General features: G+C 40.0%; 2 protein-coding genes across 3 annotated transcripts in view; one reads left to right on the plus strand and one right to left on the minus strand.

Moving 5' to 3' along the window:
* FASTKD1 (FAST kinase domains 1) overlaps window positions 1-16,765 on the minus strand; it is a 33,610-nt gene that overhangs the window by 1,753 nt on the left and 15,092 nt on the right. The window contains exons 10-12 of one of the 2 annotated variants that reach the window (XR_005452271.1): window positions 16,523-16,661; window positions 14,892-15,006; window positions 14,228-14,459 (exon numbers count right to left, since the gene is read on the minus strand). Coding sequence is in view for 1 of the 2 variants with exons in the window: in XM_038750798.1 (XP_038606726.1) it covers window positions 14,364-14,459; window positions 14,892-15,006; window positions 16,523-16,661 (350 nt within the window). In the remaining variant the exon portion in view is untranslated. Of the gene's footprint in view, window positions 1-13,444; window positions 14,460-14,891; window positions 15,007-16,522; window positions 16,662-16,765 lie in introns of those variants that run through there. The other variant, XM_038750798.1, reaches the window with a different exon arrangement.
* KLHL41 (kelch like family member 41) lies at window positions 522-13,039 on the plus strand. The gene is made up of 6 exons (XM_038750799.1): window positions 522-2,235; window positions 6,853-7,010; window positions 7,104-7,211; window positions 8,956-9,141; window positions 10,393-10,539; window positions 12,691-13,039. The coding sequence occupies exons 1-6, from the start codon at window positions 1,126-1,128 to the stop codon at window positions 12,800-12,802; spliced, it is 1,821 nt and encodes a 606-aa protein (XP_038606727.1). The 5' UTR covers window positions 522-1,125; the 3' UTR covers window positions 12,803-13,039.

The raw sequence follows: 16,765 nt of genomic DNA on the forward strand, positions 1-16,765 counted from the left end.
TGCTTTCTCCACTAGACAACACTGCTTCTCTAATGCAAAAAACCACACTGCATCTGTGGATGCAATGCACTCCACTGTACTGATCACTTGGGAAGTACAAAACAAGTCAGGGACACATTCCCTGACATCAAGAATCAGCATGGTGAAGTGGATAGAGCACTGGCCTGGGAAACCAGGTCATGGGTTCTAATCCTGCTCCGCCACTTGTCTGCTGGGTGACCTTGGGTAAGTCACTTCACTTCTCTGTGCCCGTTACCTCATCTGGAAAATGGGAATTGAGACTTGTGAGTCCCATATGGGACAAGGACTGTGTCCAACCCAATTTGCTTGTATCCACCCCAGTGCTCTGTAAAGTGCCTGACACATAGTAAGCATTTACATACCATAATCATTTATTATCAAAGTCATCATTATTATTCCCTGCCCACAAGGAGTCTACATTCTAATGAAAGGTATGTATGCTGTAATACCATTGGAAAGTTTTTGGATTGGGGTTTTTTTTTTTTTTTTTTTTACCAATTTTTAGTAATTAGATTTCTGTTTTAAATTGTTCTCTTTTAGGTAGAAACTCTGTAAAATTGTTTTAAATGTTCTTTGTTTTTTCCCCTGCGTGAATAATCAGAAGAGGTCAGAGCCAAAAGTAACTTGTACAGAGACAGCTTTCTCTCCTATGAGCAACATGCCGTTCATTTTGCCTGCCTAGCAGTTTGCATACCAGACAAAATTTTGAAGAAGCTCCTTTACCATTCTGATTTCTGTTAATCCACTCGAGACGATTGTAGCTTCTAATTTACCTCCTCCCATTGCCTTTCCTAGCATATTCCTTAATGTGCCTTTCACAAGTTTTCCGGTTAATTTAAATGTCTCATTTCGTAGCTTTTTTCCCTAGTGACTAAACTTGACAGTTGTTCCTTTCAATCCGTGACAGCTGCAAGAACAACTCTTCTTTCCAAAGTGGCCATCCCAAATTCCAGGTTGTAAGAGTCCGCAACTATATTTAGCCGGTGGGATTAAATTGCAAAGGCTTGAAGCTAGGCGAAGTACGTTGATCTGCCTTTTTTACAGCTAGGACTGTGTGCTGAAAGGAGCTAAAGGTCTTCGGATCCTTACCCTAGTTGTTCAGAAATGGATTCTCAGCGAGAGCTCACGGAGGAGCTGCGTCTTTACCAATCCACCCTGCTTCAAGATGGTCTAAAGGATCTCTTGGATGAGAAGAAATTCATTGACTGCACCCTAAAAGCAGGCGACAAAAGTCTCCCTTGCCACAGGTTGATTCTATCGGCCTGTAGCCCGTATTTCCGTGAGTACTTCTTATCTGAAATCAGCGAAGATAAAAAAAAAGAGATGGTACTCGATAATGTTGACCCTGCCCTGCTGGATTTGATAATCAAGTACTTGTATTCAGCTAGTATTGACCTCAACGATGGAAACGTGCAAGATATATTTGCCTTGGCCAGCCGCTTTCAGATTCCCTCGGTGTTCACCGTGTGTGTTTCCTACCTTCAAAAACGACTGGCCCCGGGGAACTGTCTAGCCATCCTGAGATTAGGTCTTCTTCTTGACTGCCCAAGGTTGGCTCTGTCTGCCCGTGAATTTGTGTCGGATCGGTTTGTTCAGATTTGCAAGGAAGAAGACTTTATGCAGCTTTCTCCCCAGGAACTGATTTCTGTAGTTTCCAATGACAGCTTAAATGTAGAAAAGGAAGAAACGGTGTTTGAAGCAGTAATGAAGTGGGTCCGAACGGACAAAGAAAATAGAGCCAAGAGCCTCGGGGAAGTGTTTGACTGCATCCGTTTCCGTCTTATGGCAGAAAAATATTTCAAAGATCGCGTTGAGAAGGATGAGATAATTAAAAGTAACCCTGACCTCCAGAAAAAAATCAAAGTTCTGAAAGATGCCTTTGCAGGAAAACTGCCAGAACCTAGTAAAACCACTAAGGGGGCAGGCTCAGGGGAGATGAATGGTGACGTGGGTGATGAAGATTTGCTTCCTGGGTACCTGAATGACATTCCCCGACATGGAATGTTTGTCAAAGACCTCATTCTTCTGATCAATGACACAGCGGCAGTGGCTTATGACCCCACCGAAAATGAGTGTTACCTTGCTGCGTTAGCCGAGCAGATTCCCAGAAATCATTCCAGCATCGTCACCAAACAAAATCAAGTGTTTGTTGTGGGAGGATTATACGTGGATGAAGAGAACAAGGATCAGCCTTTACAGTCGTACTTCTTCCAGGTAACTCTTTATTTCTGTGGAGCCAGTGGCACATACTGCCAAATCCTAATTATTTGGGGGCAGATTACTTAGTTCTTTTTCTTTTATGGTATTTGTTAAGCGCTTACTATGTGCCAGGCACTATACTAAGCACCGGGAAGATTCATGATAATCAGGTTGGACACAGTCCCTGTCGCACATGAAGCTCCCCATTTTACAGATGAGGTAACTGAGGCACAGAGAAACTAAGTGATTTGCTCAATGTCCCACAGCAGACAAGTGGTGGAGCTAGGATTAGAACCTAGGTCTTCTGACTCCAGCCCTGTGCTCCTTCCACTCTGCTATGCTACTTCTCCTACTTAGTTGGTAGGTATCCAGTTTTTGTGCTTCTCCTCACTCGTTTCCTGCCGTTGGTCTTTTTATTGCTTCTTAGCACTCCTCCTGCCAAGGGCAGGCTGGGACAGAAAAGGAAATGACCCTTTAGTCAGTCAGCATTGCTCCCTAGCAGCAGCTCTGGTAAAATGTTAGGAAGAAAGGAGACTTGAAAGTTCTGGTTAAATAGTAATGATGTGGATTTCAAAGACCATACACATCTTCCATTAGCAGCCCTAGCGGGCCAGCATTTTCAGTCTGCCTTTGTAATATCTTCTTTGAGACTCAGAGTGTCTTTAGTTAAAGAATATTGGCCAAACTTTTCCATAAATGAAAATGAGATAGTTATCTTATCCCAAGTTCCCTGGAACCATTTAGGGGGAGGTAAAGAGAAGCAATGCATAGTAATCTTACTTTGATGTGTCGTGATGTTGTAGTTGTAATGAAGTGGCTGCCTTTGAAAATCCACCTATTTGAATCAGCTGGACACAGTATCGCTCTTCTGGAAAAGTTGCCTATGTTTTCATTCATATTAAATATGATTTTAGGATTTGGAAATCTTTATTCTGTCACTTTTACCAATTGTACCAATACTTGAGAATGGGTTTTATGAAATTTTCAGATAAAAAAAAATTATGACAGCTTCCCACAGTGATGGTAAGGTTCAGGAGTAATTGAAAAGAAATTTTTCCGAAACCATATGGCAGTTGTCATATTTGGCTCAGACTAACATGTTTGCAGTACATATATTTAGCAGTTTATGATGGAGCCAGTGGCTGAGGCTTAACCAGAATGCCAATACCAGTACTACATACTTTACAAGTAAGTAACTCATGAGAGTTTTTTTAGCTCATGTACTAATCCTGGCCCGGAGAGCCAGACACTTGAGCTGTAATGGCCAAAGATAATAAGTATCTCAAAGTGGCTTTCATAGTATGCTTTCTCAGGTGTGGAATTTTTGCAGTACTAGTATGAAGCTTAATATGGCAATATTGGAAATGGTAGTTATTTTCACCCTCAAATTCCCCCAAGCCATTTTCCTGCTTCTTGATTGCTGAAATAGCACAGAAAAACTTTTAATTTTAAGTGAAATATTTTGCTTTCCAAATCCACACAACCTATAATTATAGGCACAATAAGCAAATTCATAATTTAAATTTAAGGAATGACACTGTAAGCTCCTTGTGAAAAGGGATCATGTCTACCAAATCTGCTATAATATACTCTCCCAAGTACTTAGTAAAGTGCTCTGCAACAGCAAGCGCTCAGTAAATACAGTTGATTGATTAGCAAACTAAATCTCAAAGGCTATAGTCATATTTTGAGAAATATGATGACATCATAAACATATTACAGCCAATTTGAAATATCCATTAATTATGGTAAAGAATTGTAGTCATAGACCCAGAAGAAAGAGCATGAATCTGGGAGTCAGGTGACGGGTTCAAGTTCCAACTCTGCCACTGGCCTGTTGTATGACTTTGGGCAAATCACTTAGACTCTCTGTGCTTCAGTGCCCTCATCTGTAAAATGGGGATAATATACTTACTTGCTTTCCCTTTCATTTTGCTGGTGAGCCCTTTGTGGGACAGAGACTGTTTCTGATCTGATTATCTTGTGTCTACTCCCGCACTTGAGATAGCAAGGGCTTATAAATGGTTCTATTATATTATATGGTCCATTTCATTTGGACTTTATCCCATATTATTTCTCTCTACACACCCCATCCTTCATTCTTACCCCTTTTCTGGTTTTATCGTACTTCTCTTTTTATTGTTTCTAGTTTCCATTTCTGGAAATTTTCCTAGAGCCCCCTCTTTCAGTCCCCTCTACATAAGTCTATCTGCATTTTTAGCTTGCTGTTCCCACCCCTTCCTCACTGCTCTTGCAGGCCAAGAGAATGAAACAAAATGCCAAGCAAGAGACACTTCATCCCAAAAGAACATTTAAGTCATCATTCTCATTCATGCTCTAATATCATTCATATTAGAATTTTTATGTTTTGTTAAACTATGATAGTTTAAGAAGGCCAGGTCTTCATTTTAAATCACAAGTATATGGTAGTCTAGTAATTGCTATCTAAATTTAACTTAAATTTCAAGAATTTTCATTTGAAGATGCAAACATTGACTAGCTTCACAAGTGTATCAACTGAGTTGAAATGAACAAAAAAAACCAATTGGCTGAAGGGTTGATCTCCTGGAGATATTCATCATGGTTCTCCCTGGAGGTCTCATCATCTCTCATCCACCTAACCTCCGCTGGTCTGAATACTTTCGTATTAGAGAAATAACCATTAATTCTGATTTCAGCATTCAGAAACCAGTCTTTTATGTGTTGAAAAAGATCCGTGGAGAGAGAAGAAATAGGCTTGCCACTCTATCTCTGTATTGGAAGAGTGAACATGCAAACACTTTTGCGACTCAGTATTGTGAAGATTGTAAACTCAGAAAAAAAAGCTTAAAATTTTTCCAAGGGCATATATTGGATCATCTGCCTTCCATGGATGAGCAGTTGGGCAAAATGGAAAATTAAAACTGCAGAAGTGGCAGTTACAAAAAAAAAAAGGTCAGTGACATCTTGCTAGAAATAAAGGGAGAAAATTGGAGTCTGATATCCATCTGGAGAGACGAGGGAAAGAGAGAAGGAAACTTAGAGAAATAACGGAAGAATGTAGGGGACAAAAATGGTGCCTATTCCCCAGCAGGACAGTCCAAGGAAAGGGCAGGAAATGCAGCTGCCCCAAGCGCTGACATAGAGGGTTTGGCGAGATGTATCTAGGCCAGTAAAGACATTTGTTTTTTACAGTATTTGTTAAGCACTTACTAGGTGTCAGACACCATTCTAAGCACTGGGGTAGGTGCTTAGACAGTGTCCTTTTCCCCACATGGGGCTCACAGTCTAAGTAGGGGAGTGAGGCCAAGAGAAGTTAAGTGACTTGTCCAAGGTCACACAGCAAGCCATTGGCAGAGCTGGGATTAGAACACAGGTCCTCTGACTCCCAGGCCATGCTAGGCCCAAGATCGAAGAGCAGCCCATGGCAGATCCTCAGAATGGTTATACTGATCAAGAAATACGAGGCTACGATCAGGCAAGGCAACTGAAATTTGAACTTTTCACTCAAAAGTTTTTCAAAAATATTGATTTTTAAAAGCTACCCAAAAAGCCCGGATGCATTTTCATAGGCTCTAATCCTGACTCTGCCACTTGCCTGCTGTGTGACCTTGGGCAAGTCACTTAACTTCTCTGGGCCTCAGTTACCACATCTGTAAAATGGGGATTGAGGCTGCGAGCCCCACGTGGGACAAGGACTGTGTCCAACCCGATTTGCTTGTATCCACCCCAGTGCTTACTGCATTGCCTGGTGCATATTAAGCACTTTAAAAATACCATAATTATTATTATTATTTTCAAAATAAACAAGTAAGGAAGGGATATATCTCCTGAAAACTCCCTGATATGTACTTTTGTTGTTATCCAGTAGTTGCAAGGGATGTGGAGATCAACAGCAGAAGGAACTGGGCTCACTTCTGCTCCACCTTGGCCCTCAGCTGGGGCAGTCCAGGGCTAGCAGTAGGATGGCTAGGGCTTGCTGGGCCCTGCAGCTTTACTACACGCTACTAATTTCCCTTATCTGTAATTTATTTTAATGTCTATCTCCTCCTGAGACTGTAAGCTCCTTGACAGGGATCACATCAGCCAACTCTATTGTGGTGTATTTTCCCGAGCTTTTAGTATAGTGCTGTGAACACTGTCAACTCTCAATAAACACTATTGCTTGATTGATTAGCAAGCAGTTTTCATCTGTTATCCTCCTCAAATTCCAGGAAGGGCTCCTGCTCAATTGTCAACAGTGGAGCAGATGTAGTTAATTTTAAAAAGGTTTTGATAATTTGTCGGTGCAGTGCCAGGCTTTTGTAATTAGATGTGGAGTGATTGGTATGTAAGAATTCTAAATATCGAAACTTACTCTAAAATATAGGAAAAGTTTTCATCTGTTATCCTCCTCAAATTCCAGGAAGGGCTCCTGCTCAATTGTCAACAGTGGAGCAGATATAGTTAATTTTAAAAAGGTTTTGATAATTTGTCGGCGCAGTGCCAGGCTTTTGTAATTAGATGTGGAGTGATTGGTATGTACGAATTCTAAATATCGAAACTTACTCTAAAATATAGGAAAAGTATTTATACTTAACAATCTCTCCTCGGTACACTTGTAAACGTCTACCGACCACTTCATAATTCTTTTTCTTTTATCAATCCTTTCAGCTTGATAGCGTAGCATCTGAGTGGCTCGGCCTTCCACCTCTACCCTCTGCCAGATGTCTTTTCGGACTGGGAGAAGCAGATGACAAGATCTACGTCGTTGCCGGCAAAGACCTTCAAACTGAAGCATCGCTGGATTCAGTATTAAGCTATGATCCTGTGTATGTTGGTATTTCATTCAGGTTCCAATGAGCATGCTTAAAGGAGTTTATATTACTTGAAGTTTCATAACTACTATTGTGTCCCAATTCCAGTGCTGTAAAATGGAGTGAAGTCAAAAAGCTTCCCATTAAGGTCTATGGCCATACCGTGATTTCACATAATGGAATGATATATTGCCTGGGTGGAAAGACAGATGACAAGTGAGTATCTGAATTCAATTCTCTATTTTAATATACACTAAGGACTCTCAAAAGGCCCTCTCATTTGCTGAGATGATAGTAACTGGCCCTTATTTATGAGTTAAAATAGCAAAGAGTTGGGTCGTGTGGCATGACTTTTTCCTGATGTGTTTTCCATTCATTAGAGAGAACAAAAATGATAAAAGATATGTCAGCATTAACTGCAGTAATTCTAAATGAATCTGAAGATAAATCTTAAAAATCAGGAAAATTGCTTTGCAGCTCCATTTAACCAAAAGTAGACTGCAGATGTAATTCTATGTTAAAAATGCTAGGGCCTTCTTGTCCCTTATCATCTAAATTGTGACCTTGTTACTGTGACCTATTTGCAGAAATGACACAAAGGAGAAAGATTAGAAATCACTTAAGTGGTAGCTGAACTATTCTAAGTACTTTTTCCTGTAACACGTAGATTTGAAATATGGTATTAAGGAGTGTGATGATTCCAGAAACATCCTAGCCCTGCCAAAGGATTTAAAGTTATTCCTACACTTGCTTACTGTTGGACAGTGATCAGGAAATTGATATGTCAGTGTGACATGCTGGAGATGTCATGGTCATACGGGATATGTCGATATGAGCATAATAGCCTTGAAAATATGAGTCACAATGAAAGAAAACCATCTGTTAGTCTTTGAAATGAGCCAGGATCTAAAAGGAGGTATGGGATTATTGAGTTACTCCCATAGGATTTAAAGAACATGACTTTGCTCCATGCTGTCATCCAGTCTTTCCAAGTGGAAAGTGATACCCCCAGCCAGATATTACAAGTGATGCTTATACTTATTCATGCTGGCCTTTTTGAGAACATCTACCTAAATTATTCCCAGATTGTATTAGAGAATAAAAGTACTATGAATTTGGAGAAAAGAATTGGATTTCTCCATAGGAAAACACTGACATCCTTGAAATTCCTGATTTCCAAAACCAATATTTGATTTCAAAATTTAAACACTTCATCTCGCTCGCTTTGCGTAAAGAGCTATGGTTTAACATCTCAATCGGAGTGGGAAAAATGACCCCAAAGTTGGATCATTCTTGTTCTTCCTTGGGAGATTAACAGGGTACCTTTTTATAACCTGTATAGAGCCAACAATTTTTATCAGTCCATCCTGCCCCAGGAAAGGACTTAGGTGGTAGGATTAAATAGATCAGCATTTATTCTCCAACCTGACCCAAGTTGCTACGCACCCTGATGGTGTCTTTTGGCAAGGTTAAACCATATTCAGTCGTATTTATTGAGTGCTTACTGTGCGCAGAGCACTGTACTAAGCGCTTGATATAATTTGTAGGATTCTTTGATAAGACATTTCACTAATGTCAGATTGCAGGAGGGATACCTGGAGCACAAAAAAGTCAAATGTTTTGACCAGAGTTGGTCAGTAAATTAGTAGGACGGCTGAGATTTGAATTCACAGCACCCAAATTCCTAGACTTCAGCCACACAGTCATTTTGCCTTCCAGTAATATATGACCAGGCATCCTTAATCTTTATACAGTTCTTGTTTGCAGTTAGGTGCTACTTTGGCATGACCTCTGCCTAGGCACATTGAAGGACATTGAGATGAAAAAATAAACTGTCATGTTTTGCCGTAGCATTCATAAAATGCATTTCAAATGGAATGAATTTACTGGGTAAGTTAATAAAAGAGATGTAACAATTCAAGGAGACACTAGAAATACTTATTTTTTTTTGTATTCCCAGGAAGTGTACCAACAGGGTATTTATCTACAATCCCAAAAAAGGAGACTGGAAAGATCTGGCCCCTATGAAAACCCCACGTTCCATGTTTGGTGTGGCCATCCACAAAGGCAAAATTGTGATTGCAGGAGGTGTCACTGAAGAAGGCCTTTCATCTTCGGTAGAAGCTTTTGATTTAACCACTAATAAGTAAGTAATTATGGCCGTGTTGATCTTGGGAATTACTCTATTTTTTAATGTGGCCTCAACTGCCTTAACAGCTAGTTGCTTATTGAAAAGCATGGAACACAGATGCTGTTTAAAAAGTGGGAAAATCCATTGCATCTGAACTATTGTATGCTCCGTCACCTGTCCTTTATCAAGGAAGAAGGGTCTAGGCTGTTGCCCTACTTAATTCACCAGGATGTATTTTATTAAAATTTGCATTTTACAGCTATTGGTGCCGTTAATTCCTGAAATCCCTGACAAAGCCTTCGTTTCCCTATTTGCCCTCCCTGCTGCATCGCCTAGGCATTTGGATCTCTACCTTTAAGCACTTGCTCTTCACCCCATTCCCTAGCCTCACAGCACTTAAGTACATATACCGTGCCGTGTACCATAGCTGTAATTTCTTTTCATGTCTATTTCCCCCTTTAGACTCTAAGCTCCTGTGGGCAGAGTGTGTCTCCCAGCTCTATTGTATTGTACTTTCCCACATGATGATGATGATGATGATTATTTGTTAAGCGCTTACTATGTACCAAGCACATGCTTAGTCCAGTGCTCTGTACATAGTAAACACTCAGTAACTACCACTGATTGCTATAAGTATGGATACATGTAAATACATTAATCCATCTTATTTTGTAAATGTAAGTATTTGAGTTTTTTAAAGCAAAAAGCATTTCTCAAGCTTCAGCTCAGAGGGATTTCTCTAGAAATCCCTTCTTTTTAATGACTAATTGTTCAGTCAGTATGATAATTGGCCTTAATAAGAAAGCTAGTAGAAAACAGTGCATTTTGTAGATATTCACGCTAATAGATGTGCATATCTTTTCAAGCTTTCTCACTTCCATGCCTGGATCAGCATTAACAATTCTCTGTAATGTACTCTCGGAACAGCAGAATTTTTTTCAAGTTTAAATCCCACTTCCTAACTTTAGAGGAATATTTTTGTGAAACCGAGAAACCCCCAGGCTTGATTCCAGAGCCTGTTTAATAGGATTTTGAGACCCAAAGAAACATCTGCCTCTAAGACTTTATGCCTCATGCAGAAAGTAAGAGCTTTCTTTCTCAGTGGGTTTAAATATTTTGGACAAGGCCTGGAATTTCCAAAATTAGTACTATTAATTCTTGGCTCCTCTTCTGATTTAATACTTTCTGCCTTTCCTCCTCTTTACCTAATAACTTTGCTCACCGCCAATCTGAATTTCACAAAGCACTGTTTTTCTCAATCCCTAGATGGGAAGCGATGCCGGAATTTCCTCAAGAGAGAAGTTCCATCAGTTTAGTCTGCATGGCTGGGTCTCTTTATGCCATTGGTGGTTTTGCTATGATTCAACTTGAGTCCCAGGAATATGCACCCACTGAAGTCAATGACATATGGAAGTAAGTTCTATTTTTTCCAATTTTCCAAACTACTAGTTAACGTATGAAATATTTTCCTTTCATGAAGCAATAAAGTATATCTGTGAAATACTGAACAAGAGCCTTTCAGCCAGTAAATGATTCCTCGGGGCAGTGGTAAGCAAACTAAAATGGTGCTCTCTAGAAGTGTCACATTAGCTTAGTGCGTGGCACACGCCTTTGGGGGATCCCTTGTAATTTGTCACCTGGGGAGTGGCATTCCATCATCTTTGAGCAGCAGGGAAGTTGGGCTGGGAAGAGGCAAGTGGTGTGACTTTAAGGTTTCTTTGTAAAGTTGCCTTTCAGTTTTTCCCAGCCATAACTACCTGCAGAAAAGCTACAGAGAAAATTAGGGAAGAATCCGGCATGGGCAGGAATTCTCTCTCTTAATTGCCGAATTGTACTTTCCAAGTGCTTAGTACAGTGGTCTGCACACAGTAAACACTCAGTAAATACTATGGAATGAATGAACCCTAAAGACACAAGCTGTCCTCCAGCTCACTCTCATCCAAGGTTAATGTAGTATTCATTACCCCCTCTCCTGAGCCCTTCAGAGGGGCCATAATAGCTGTTTCCTCATAACACTTGAGAGTTGCTTCCAGAGATACTTGCATCTCGATTTGAAATTCTCAATTCTAGAGAAAAACAGAAATCCGATGCAATTTAACGTCTTCATTTGCATACTACATTCCTTAGTGCAATTAATCTCAGAGGAGGGGAGAATAAAACAGTTTCATATTCATCACTTACTGGGTGCACTGTACTAAGGACTGGGGATACACTTTAAAAAAGACATGGTTCCTGCCCTCAATCTACACTCTAATGATTTCTGTTGGAGATTTGGAACATTAAAATTAAAAAATGGACAAATACCCTGTCTGTCCTTAAGAACTTTGCACCACTTTTCCTCACTCAGATGATATTTTAGATTTTTAATTTGAGGATCATTCAGATGTTAACCTGATTTTAATGGAAAACGAGCACCAAAGGCCAGTAAGCTATCTTTCGATCAGAACAGTGTGAGACTTGTGGATAGACTTTGTTATCAATCAATCAATCAGTCGTATTTATTGAGCGCTTACTGTGTGCAGAGCACTGTACTAAACACTTGGGAAGTACAAGTTGGCAACATATAGAGACAGTCCCTACCCAACAGTGGGCTCACAGTCTAAAAGGGGGAGACAGAGAACAAAACCAAACATACTAACAAAATAAAATAAATAGAATAGATATGTACAGGTAAAATAAATAGAGTAATAAATATGTACAAACATATATACATATATACAGCAGTAGAATGGAGTAAGGCTTGGTTGTCTGCACAGGCCATGTGAAATAGAGATGAATCAATTATTCAAAATAGTTCAGGATAAAAAAAAAAATCCTGCCACTGGAAGAAAGAATAGTTAGTGTCTCCTCCTTCTTCTGCATAGACCCTGCTTTTGCCTACTGTGTGCACTCAGTAAGGATCCTGTCCTTTTCCTCCATTAGTAGTCCAAGTGCCAACTACAGTGCTTTGCACACAGTAGGCACTCAATAAATACAATAAAAATAGTAGTAAAGAACCATCTTTACTGGAGTAGTTGCTTCCATTTTTGAGGTGAAAGTGTAAGTTTTTTTTATATCACCTAATTCATTCATTCATTCAGTCGTGTTTATTGAGCACTTACTTTGTGCAGAACACTGTTGTAAGCAGTGACAGCATCTCAAAATGTGGAGAAAGAAGAAGGGTCAGAACATGATAAAAACACAGCCACAGGCTTGTGCCAGTGGAGGGAAGTTTCTTCACTGAAATGTGCAAACTCCCAGGGTAGAAAGAGAAGAAGATCTGTGTGTTGGGGCGGAGGTGGGGGTTAATTCACTAATTAAAAATTAAAATAATTGAATATATTTGACTAAGCAATATATGGATTAAAATTCATCATGCAAAATGGCTTAGTTGCTGAAGCCCGGAAGTACTCCCAGTTAAGATTATAGAATTAGATAATGTCAAAATCTAAAACTAGAGCTCTCATTCAAAGAGTGGCATTTTTGAAGAAATTCAAGTATTGTTCTCAGTAGTACAGAAAGGCTAATAAAACCGGTAGTGCTAATCAGCTAAAAATATTTTAATTATTTTTTTCTCTCATTTAGGTATGAAGATGATAAAAAAGAATGGACTGGGATGTTGAAGGAGATCCGTTACGCCTCAGGAGCTAGCTGCCTTGCAACACGTTTAAATCTCTTCAAATTATCAAAGCTGTAGGCAAAACAGTAACAAAATGTAAAAGAAATGGGTGTTTGGATTATGACTTTTTTCATTGTGTTTTAAAAAAAATTGTACAGAAGTTTATATAGGAATCTATTAAATTGTTAATGTGTTACTGTCTAAAACATTAGTAACTTTGTATGGCTATTAAAATCAAAGTTAATATTTCCTGAATGTAACACTCAGTTAAGAACAGATTTCTAATACGAAATGGAAATAAAATAGTCTTCCTCAGTTATTCAGAATACTGATTTGATCTTTCAGCTACACAACTCTTCTAATTGTTTCAACGGAGCACTTTTACATTCTCCTTTTTTTACCATTACGGATGGAGAGTGAAACAGGCACACTTACGTAAGCATTTTAGCTTTATCAATATGAAAATCCTTAAAGTTTCAAGATACAATAACGCTTTCTGCACAAACACAAAAGCACTGGAGCCAAACAATTAAATGTTGTTGAAAAGTATTTACATTTTGTAAAAGGATTGCGCTGGCCTTCTAACCAAAGCTTTCAGGCAACACGTCAATTAATCACGTGACTTGTTAGCTATTACGCTTGGCCCTAAACTGTTCTATTAATCAATCGTATTTATTGAGCGCTTACTGTGTGTGGAGCACTATACTAAGCGCCTGGGAAGTACAAGTTGGCAACATATTAAACTTCAGTTGCCGTAATTACGACCATGCAAACCTTGTCTTGACGAATTCTCAGTTGATCCTTCCAATTTGTGTTATTAATTAAATCTTGGCCGGTTTGGGAGTTTGATTTGGTTCATTCGTGACCGCTGGGGCCTACAAAGAACTTGAACCCTGGCTGGAATTCTTAATTCCATACATTCTTTTCATAATCCTAAATTCAGTGACTGATTTTGGCTCTCATTTAAAGATGTACAGCACAGTAGCCCTAGTTTCTACTCAATGAGAAACTATCGGAGTCTAGGCCCTGGCCCCATTATCGTTTTGGGCAACTTTAGGCATTTCCCATGGGGAAGATGGGGATGAGGCCACAGCCATTAAACCCTCTAGCAGGATCCGGAGATAACAACTAGCTGTCAGTTGTGAATACTTAAAGGTCATCCTTCAAACAAGCAGGGAGGAAGCAATAACAGACCAGGCTGCTTGCCTCCAGAGCCCAAAATGAGTATTATTAGTATCAGCAGTGGCTGGGTTTCAAGTTTTGAGAAGTGCTCCCTAGTTCTGACAGTATGGGATTTTGTAAACAGGACTTCCAGAAAATGATCCAAGACAGTTGGTTAACCATGTAAGTGAAAAAAAAAAACCAATTATGGATTTTCACAATGACCAAATAAGAACTAACAGTTCCCTGACTTCCAAGCGAAAATGATCTGCATTGTGAAAAAAAAACTTTTTTTAATACCTCTAGAGTTATTCCATCTTTGTTACACAGTAACAGTCCTACCTTGCATTTCATTTGCTATTACTTCATAGTATTGTTTCCAACAGTTCAGCTGGTCCTATTTAAAATGTTTTCTGACGTGATTCCCAAGTAGCAGATATTCGACCTTCCATGATCATACATTTAAGTAAAACTATACTCAGAGATTGTCTTCTGCAAATATATGTTCTCTTAGATACTTCATCCATGCGTCTTTGGTTGACAGTTCCATAGAATTCCACACAAAATGAGGAATCTGTAAAACATTAAGTTTCAATGCTGATCAGAAGAAAATATACAAAGCTGGGGTGGGGCAGGAAATTACTCGAACAGGTCTTAGCTGTTGCAGGTCTAAATTATGTTTTCACCTGCTCATGTTCACCATCAGCAGTGAAACTTTCTTCCTAGTTCCTAACTGGACCCATCTCTTTCCGCTCCTCCAATTACACTTTTTCCCCCCACTCTCCTGAAGAATCAGCAGTGTTACTGCTTACAAAGATCGCATATATTTCTACTCTACGAACACTTTCATGTCACCAAAAATGGAATCAGATGGAAGGTCATGAAGGCTAGGTAAAAACCACAAACTTTTAAGTACCAGAATCATTTTCACCCAAAGCAGCACACGTATACACATGAGCACACAAAGTTTTATTCTGGACCACCAAAAGGACTGGGTGTGACCTACCTGAATTACACGATACCCCAGAATCTCCAAGTGTCGTTTTTTCATGGCCCACTTTCCCTTTAAGTGTTGTTTATTCCTGCAAAAGGCTTTTGGGCCCAAAAATTCCAAAGCAACTCTACATAAAAAAAAAAGAAACAACTCTGCTTCAAGATCTAGTGATTTAAACATACCTACCTGCAGAGGCGGGAACACAACAATTTGGACTCGGGTCAAGGGCATCTTTTGCACCTACTGTCCCTACCCACCATCGGCCCTGTGAGCTGTGACATGACATGGGGACAGTCTGCACTCGAATCTGCACCCTGGGGCACTCCTTTCCTTTTCTCTAAGTCTTTGTGGCAGCCGTGGAGACGGGGCTACAGTACGCAGGAGGGAAGAGGGGCTTTCAGGCAGAAGTGGGGCATGGGAAGCCCCTTTTGGTATTCCTACTTCTGCTCTCCCCAGGATGGAAGGCTCACCATGCCCTACCTGGTTACCCCACTGCATACCAGCAGTGAAACCACAACAACAACAACAGAAAAAGATGATCCAAGTAATTAGAAAATTATTGGACATTAGCAAGATAATGCAATCAATCAATGGTTTTGAGTGCTTATGATGTGTAGAGCACTGTTCTAAGCACTTGGGAAGAGTACAACCGAATTAGCAGACATACTCCCTTCCCATAAGGAGTTTACAGTCTAGATGTGCAGACAGGCATTAATATAATAATAATAAGAATGTTGGTATTTGTTAAGCGCTTACTATGTGCAAAGCACTGTTCTAAGCGCTGGGGAGGTTACAAGGTGATCGGGTTGTCCCACAGGGGAATCACAGTCTTGAATCCCCATTGTACAGACGAGGGAACTGAGGCCCAGAGAAGTGAAGTGACTTGCCCAAAGTCACACAGCTGACAGTCGGCAGAGCCGGGATTTGAACCCGTGACCTCTGACTCCAAAGCCCGGGCTCTTTCCACTGAGCCAGGGGGGTTAAGTGCTTACTATGTGCAAAGCACTGTTCTAAGCGCTGAATATGAATATGAACAAGTCATTTATAATGCACAATTTAAAGGTATGTATAAGTCAATTGTATTTATTGAGTGCTTACTGTGTGCAGAGCACTGTACTAAGTGCTTGGGAGAGTTCAATACAACAACTAATACATTCCCTGCCCACAACGAGTTTAGTGGTGTGGGATTGGGGGTAGGGCAAATAGCAAATAATAATAATAATAATAATGGCATTTGTTAAGCACTTACTATGTGCAGAGCACTGTTCTAAGCGCTGGGGGGGATACAAGGTGATCAAGTTGTCCCACGTGGGGCTCACAGTCTTCATCCCCATTTTACAGATGAGGTAACTGAGGCTCAGAGAAGTTAAGTGACTTGCCCAAGGTCACACAGTAGACATGTGGCGGAGTCGGGATTCGAACCCATGACCTCTGACTCCAAAGCCCGGGCTCTTTCCACTGAGCCACGCTGCTTGTATGACCTAGTGGAAAGAGCATGGGTGGAAGAGTCAGAGGACCTGGGTTCTAATTCCATCTCAGCCAATGTCCAAAGGTCAAGGATCCAAGTGCACACACTATCATTTAGTGAATTAAATGAATTTTGCTTTGGAGTAACTGTATTAAAAAAATACATAAAGAGTTACCTTTGAGCTCCCGGTGGTAGGCTTGCCCCAACTAAGTAGGTGTCTATGCCCATGTGCAAGCTTGTCACACCCCCGCAAGTTATATGCTGGCTTTGGTAGGGAAGGGGTTTTTTCCTTTTATCCAGGATACATTCAAAATCTATTCAGAAATATAATATTCAAATGAATGAACAAAAATCGAGTCATATTTTGGAGAGAGTAAAATAAGAGAAAATATATCAATAAGAAGAGAAAATATATTAA

The sequence above is a fragment of the Tachyglossus aculeatus genome, chromosome 9, assembly GCF_015852505.1.
Source record: "Tachyglossus aculeatus isolate mTacAcu1 chromosome 9, mTacAcu1.pri, whole genome shotgun sequence".
Lineage (NCBI taxonomy): Eukaryota > Metazoa > Chordata > Mammalia > Monotremata > Tachyglossidae > Tachyglossus > Tachyglossus aculeatus.

Coding starts and splice junctions, on each gene's coding strand:
- KLHL41 (XM_038750799.1), top strand. CDS start 1,126: ATGGATTCTCAGCGAGAGCTCACGGAGGAGCTGCGTCTTTACCAATCC. Junction 2,236..6,852: donor TACAGTCGTACTTCTTCCAG/GTAACTCTTTAT, acceptor CAATCCTTTCAG/CTTGATAGCGTAGCATCTGA. Junction 7,011..7,103: donor GTATTAAGCTATGATCCTGT/GTATGTTGGTAT, acceptor TCCCAATTCCAG/TGCTGTAAAATGGAGTGAAG.